This window comes from Glycine soja, chromosome 7 (assembly GCF_004193775.1).
Source record: "Glycine soja cultivar W05 chromosome 7, ASM419377v2, whole genome shotgun sequence".
NCBI lineage: Eukaryota > Viridiplantae > Streptophyta > Magnoliopsida > Fabales > Fabaceae > Glycine > Glycine soja.
This window is the reverse complement of record NC_041008.1, coordinates 19,436,603-19,443,730: the sequence shown is the minus strand read 5'-3', so window position 1 is coordinate 19,443,730 and position 7,128 is coordinate 19,436,603. Positions and strand designations below refer to the sequence as shown.

Sequence of the window (7,128 nt, the reverse complement as noted above, 5' to 3'; positions counted from 1 at the left end):
CCAAAATATCTCAATTGGGGTTTCCTCCATTCAGAACCCTTGAACAAATGTTTGATGACTGCATCAAAAGTTTTCAAGAGAAAGGCTTCCTATGACATAATAATAGTTGTTGTTACATTTTATGTTCGTGTGAGGTGTCAATGTCACATGACCCATAATAAAGACCATAAAACCAAACAAAAATTACTATATCTTTTATGTATGCTTTATTTCTTTCTTGTTTCTAGACCTTACACTATTAGCGTCGATTATTCATGTTACAAAAGATTTAACTTGGCTAAAACTGAGCTTTAATTTTTGGTCAAACTTTAGATCATGACCTAGGGCTAACAAAAATTGATTATTTTATAATTAATATAACCTTATCTGTATTGCACTACGTCAAGGCATAGAAGATGGTCATGATTGTACCTAACACAAGGTGGTTTAGGGACAACCTAATCACTTAAGGAAACATCACACATATTGGCAATGCCACTTCAGCTAGGAAACAAATCGGATACTTGCAAAAACATTCTAATATTTTAGACTTAATAATGACGAAGGAGTATTAATTATATGCAAAGAGTAAATTTCACTAGCTATGGTAAAATCCTAATGGTAAAGGGTTTGAGGCCTCCTACGGGCTAAATAAGACAGTGGGCTACTAGATGTATAAAGGCTCGGACACGTTAGCATTTTGAGTTGGTTCAATGTTTTTTTTTTTTCCGATTTATATGACGATATATGTTAATAAGATGTACAAGTAATACTTCTATCCTTTTTCATGTAAATAAGCAGACCTCCTAAAATGGAGTTGTTGTCAAGAATAATACATACGAATTCCTTATCAAACAAAGAGCATAACCATATCGAAATTGTCAAACTGCAGAATGCATACGATCTACCAATTGATAAACTTGGACCAAAATACCACCAACAACGTCAAAAACATCAGAAATAAGCATCCCCAAGCAAGACCATATTACATTTGGCCATCAACAAAAACATGTCACATCACGAGAATAGATTCTGGTGACATTTTTAATGGAGGAAATTATAATCCTTTAATAGGCTGGTTAAATTAATTTTTTAAGTCCTCTAATTTATTATTTAAATTTAATTTATTTTTTATATTTAATTTGGTCTTTTATTTTTTAAAATTGATTTAATTTGGTCCTTTAGTTTTTTTTTCAATTTTTTCTTCTAATTTTTTAAATTGATTTATTATTTTTAAAAATATGTTTAACCGTTTAAAATCACTTAATGACAATTTTGAATCATCACAAATTCTTATAATTTAAATTGAAGAATCAAATTGAATTGAATTAAAAAATTAAAGAACCAAATTAAATCTAAAAAAAATTAGAAAACTAAAAAGTTAATTTAACCTAATAAATTTTATTAATATAACTAGCAGGGACCTTGAGTATTGATGAATTTGACGATCAATATTACATTTTTAGAGGGGAACCAAAAAAAATTATTTAATTTATATAAATATTGAATTAAAATAAACATCATTTAAAATTTTATGTTAAAAAAATAAAACAATATCCAGTAATTTGTCAATTAATTATTAATGAGTGATGATGTTTTCACTAGCCCCACATACAATTGCTACGTGAAAAGATAAACATAACTTTTCACTCACGTTGAGAGGGGACAAACCTAGGACAAAAAAAAGGTTATACTCAGCCTCTATTTTGTTCTCCCATCCCCTTTCATTTTCACTTTAGCACTCCTCTCCTTCATTCCATATTCATCCATTTTCTTCTCTTCACAAAAATTCTCTCACTTCCTCCATCCAACTCTAAGACCCATTCAAGCTTAGCTTAAGGAATCAAGAAGCTTTGGGTGCATATTCCTTTCATTGAAGTTTGGCTAGGGCTTGTGTGAAGCAAATCCTTTGCCTTCTTCTCCATGGCAGCCAAAGTATTGAGTGGGTAAGGGAATGAAGGCTAGATTAATTTGATTTTAAAAAATGAGAATAACTTAGATGATGTATGAAGTTAATAAGGAAGCCACGTGGTACCAAGTCTGTTATGATTTCTGTTTTCTGGGGCATAGTTAAGAGGTGCAAGAAAAGAAAAAAAATTGACTTTTGTAATCTTTTCACTCAATGCAATAAAAACTATTCGGGTTCTATTCTTTCATTAGAATCCCTAAGGCTTTATAGTTCTTTGAATAGTCTCTATTCCTAGTTCTACCTTCATCAATGGTATTAGCTTGGGCCTTCCATTGGCAGTTATGGCATAAGCAACTCGTAATCAAGCAGCGTTGCAGGAACAAGAAGAGTGCTTGGAACACCGAATCACGTCAAAACTTGAAGCGCACATAATGGAGATCACATCTTCAATATGGCAAGCGATTGACTCTTCCATTGATCGATGAATCTTGGAGACGTCACAAAAGAATTTTAATTCGGAGATTATTGCTATGAACCAAGGACCACATCGCAGAGACGTACGCCATGCAAATTCCAATTATTCTTGTGGAACGCGTTTGGTGCGAATTGTTTTCCCGCGCTTTAGTGGTGATGTAGTTCAACAATGGATCTACCAATGTGAAACATATTTCGCGATTGATGGCACTCTTGCAAATTTTCAGGTGAAATTGGTTGTAATACACTTCGAAGGGAAGGCACTACAGTGGCATACCTCCTTTGTGAAGACTCTTCCAGAAGGTAACCTTCCTAACTGGACTGAATTTACAAACATATTGATCGGTCATTTTGGTGAAGTATGTGATGACCCAATGGTTGAACTTATGCAATTAAGACAGAAGGGTATGGTGGTGGAATACCATGATCAATTTGATGCAATAACTTCTAGATTAGACATAAGTGTTGTTCATTTGTTAAGCTATTTTTAAGAGGGTTAAAAAAGGATATTCAAATGACAGTTAAAATGTTTTAGCCTTAAGATGTAAGAAAGGCATTCTAGTTGGCTAAACTGTATGAATCAACTTCCAGTTCATACATCTATACCAAAACCTTCCCTAAATTCCAGAAAACTCAACCTAGTACAAAAGCCATTTTACCCACACCTAACCCTACCCATAAGCCTATTGATTCACAATTTACCTTAAACCCAACTCAACGACAACCTAATAAAAAACTCACACCTGCCTTTATGGCTGAGAGACGATCCAAAGGACTTTGTTGTTTTTGTGATGAACAATATAGCCCCAACCATGCCTTAACACATAAGAAACTTGAGATTCATGTTATGGAGGTGAGTGATATTGAGGAGGAGACGATAGATCAATTTGACAAAACGCAGGAAGATGGTGGCACTTCTTTGGACCCTCAAATATCAGTTAATGCCCTGACTGATATAGCTAGTTTCAAAACTATGAGAGTGACTTGTTGCTATAAGAAGAAACCCTTACATATACTCATCGATAGTCGCAACACCCATAATTTTTTGGATGAGGGGGTGGCTAAGAAATTGTGTTGTCTTATAACAGATATTCCTATCTTAAGTGTGGCAGTAGCTGATGGAGCTCGTGTAAGCATTACTTCTACTGTTAAGCAATTTTCTTGGATACTTCAAAACACTGGATTTATCTCATATATGCTTCTTATACCCTTGTGTTGTTATGATGTGGTGCTAAGAATTGAGTGGTTATTTACTCTGGGGGACATTACCTAGAACTTTGATAGGTTGCCAATGCAGTTTTATGTCCAAGGTAAGAAACTGGTCTTGAGAGGGGCAACATGTGAAAGACGAAAAACGACCAGAAAAAACAATTACAGAAGATAAATGCCTCAGGTGTGCATTTATCCATGTCGCAATTGTGTGACACGGATAATAATTTCCTACTACACTCATTTTCCAGGAACCTACCAGACTGCCACCTAAGAGAAAAGGTCATGATCATAAAATTTCCTTGGTTGCAGGGGCTAATCCTTTTAATAAGAGGCTCTATAGATATTCTAAGCAGCAAAAAGATGTTATTGACAAGTTGGTGTCAGATTCTCTTAAGTTTGGTATAATACAGAAAAACAACAGTCATTTTGCAAGTCCTATTGTCCTAATTGGCAAGAAAGATGACTGTTGAATCAAGTGACCTCGGAATAATTAAGAAGAGGGGGTTGAATTAATTATGAACGTGTCTTGACTAATTAAAAATTTATCCTTCTTAATGTTACTAGATTCAATTAGGCTTTACTACTAAGTTATGAGAAAGTAAAGAACAAAAAAAAAACAATAACTTAGACAAAAGTAAAGCGGAAATGAAAAGTACACAACGAAAATTAAAGAGTGTAGGGAAGAAGAAGACAAACACAAGATTTATACTGGTTCGGTAACAACCTGTGCCTACATTCAGTCCCCAAGCAACCACTGGTTCTTGAGATTTTCAATAACCTTGTAAAATCCTTTACAAGCAAAGATCCACAAGGGATGTACCCTCCCTTGTTCTCTTTGAACAACCAAGTGGATGTACGCTCCACTTGAACTGATCCACAAGAGATGTACCCTCTCTTGTTCTCAGTATAACAACTCAAGTAGATGTACGCTCTACTTTTACCACAAAGGATGTACGCTCCAATGTGTTAAGAAAAAGAATTCTTAGGCGGTTAGTCCCTTAAATCTTTGTAAGGGGAAACAAAATATATCTCAGGCGGTTAGTCCTTTGAAATCTTTTGTTTAAAGGGAAAAGGGAAGAATCAAAATAATTCTCAGGCGGTTAATCCTTTGAATCTTTTGGCAAGAGGGAGAAGGAAGAAAAGATAGCACACTTTTGTTTTCTGCAGAATTTCCACTTGCAGAAAAAACAAAGTTTAGAAAGCTTTTTGGCAAAGAAAAAGCAATGGGCAATGGTTAGAGAAAGATTGTGAAAAAGGACTGTTTTGAAGAATATCATATATGTTTATTGAATGTGTGCTAAAGTCATGCTTTTATAGACTCTTCATGTTTGGTCAAAGAAACCATTGGAAAAGTTGTGACTTAGGAGAAAACCATGTTAAGAGTTATAACTCTTAACTTTTTCTTCAAAACTGTTCACTGGTAATCGATTACCACAAAGGTGTAATCGATTACATAATGCATTTTATGAAAAATTGTGACTCTTCACAATTGGATTTGAATTCCAATGTTCAGATTCACTTGTAATCGATTACTAATATAGTGTCATCGATTACACTGTTTGAAAATAATTTTGGAACGTTGCAAACCATTTGAAAACATTTTGAAAACTAAACTGGTAACTGGTAATCGATTACTAGAGAGTAATCACTCTGGTAAAATTTGAGAAAATTCTTTTGAAAACAAAACTGTGCTATTTGGTTTTTGAAAAAATCTTTTAATACTTATCCTATATGAAGTCTTGACTTGGTTCTTCTTGATTTCTTCTCTTGAATCTTGAATCTTGGATTGGATTCTTGATGCTTGATCTTGAAGTCTTGAATCAATCACTTGGGCTTTTGGCATCATCAAAATTGCTTGGTTCATCATCATGAAACTTGCTTCTACAATGACTCTTGGAGACTCTGTGTTGACTACAAATACCTTAATAAGCAGACAATTAAGGATAGGTTCCCTATTCCTTTGGCGGATGATCTTTTGGATGAGTTGCATGGGTCTAAAGTGTTCTCCAAAATTAATTTACGGTCAGAATATAACCAAGTAAGAATGGAGGACAATGATATCCACAAGACTGCATTTAAGACACATGGAGGCCACTTTGAGTACTTAGTCATGCCATTTGGCCTAACCAATGCACTAGCCATATTCCAAGGTCTCATGAATAGTATTTTTCAAGGCTACAAGAGAAAGTTCCTTTTGGTGTTTTTTGATGACATCTTAATATATAGCAAGGATTTACAACACCATCTCTCTCATTTGCATATGGTATTGTTGACTATGAGAAGGAATTCCTTGTATGCTAAGAAATCTAAATGTTACTTTGGTGTAGAAAAAGTTGAGTATTTAGGCCATTTTATCACAAAAGATGGTGTGTAAACTGACCCTACAAAAATCATGGTTGTCAAGAACTGACCAATACCAACATCCTTGAAATAGCTGAGGGGATTTTTAGGACTTGCAGGGTACTATAGAAGGTTTGTTCAAGGGTTTGGTGGGATTGCAAGGCCCTTAACCAACATGTTGAAGAAAAATAATTTTCACTGGTCTGACGAAGCAAAAGCGGCATTTCAATCCCTTAAGGATAGTATGATTCAATCACTAGTATTAGCATTACCTGAATTCTCTAAGGTGTTTAGGGTGGAGGTGGATGCTTCAAGTTATGGCATTGGTGTAGTGCTGATGCAAAATCACCATCCAATTGCTTTTATCGGTAGGGTCCTCAATATACAACAACAATCACTTTCCACACATGATAAGGAACTGTTAGCAGTAGTCTTTGCAATCCAAAAGTAGAGGAACTATTGAATACTCACTTTATTATCAGAACAGACCACAAAAGTCTGCAATATATACTGAGCCAAAGGTTGACGACAGCCTTCTTGGACAATGTGTTCAAGGTACATGGTTTTCCAGACTCTATAACTAGTGATAGGGATCCTATCTTTGTCAGCCAATTTTGGAAGGATTTGATGGCATTTCAAGGGGTTCAGTTACAACTCTCTTCAGCTTATCATCCACAAACGGATGGTCAATCCGAGGTGGTGAATAGATGCTTAGAGAGATTCTTGAGATGTATGTGTTGTGATGTTCCTCATGAGTGGTCTAAATGGCTTCTGCTGGTAGGATGGTGGTACAATACCAACCATCACACTTCCATACAATGCAATCCTTATGAGGTTATGTTTGGCCAGCCTCAGTTTGCCTTCCATATTTTCCAAGTGAATCAAAGGTGAAGGTAATTGACAGAAGTTTGCAAAAAAGAGAAGAGGCATTAAAGTCAGTAAAATTTCACATGAAGAGGGTTAAGGAAAGAATGAAGCAATTAGCAGATAACAAGAGAAGTGACAAATCCTATGAGATTGGTGATTTTGTGTATGTTAAGCTCCATCCATACAAGCAGATTTTAGTAGCATTCAAACCTAATGCAAAGCTAGCACCTAAATACTTTGGACCATTTCAGATCGAAGATTGGGGTTGTAGCTTACAAGCTGAAGCTACCATAGGGGTCTAAAATCCATGATTTTTTTCATGTTTCACAGCTTAAAAGGCATGTTGG

At 35.1% G+C, this 7,128-nt stretch overlaps 1 protein-coding gene across 2 annotated transcripts in view; it reads left to right on the top strand.

Annotated features, from left to right (window-relative positions):
- LOC114419154 (tetraketide alpha-pyrone reductase 2-like) overlaps positions 1–246 on the top strand; it is a 4,050-nt gene extending 3,804 nt beyond the window's left edge. For both annotated transcript variants that reach the window (XM_028384798.1, XM_028384799.1), the window contains one exon: positions 1–246. This exon is cut by the window's left edge and continues 47 nt beyond it. In XM_028384798.1, coding sequence (XP_028240599.1) covers positions 1–95 — 95 coding nt within the window. In that variant the 3' untranslated portion in view covers positions 96–246.
- The last annotated feature ends 6,882 nt before the right edge of the window (positions 247–7,128 follow it).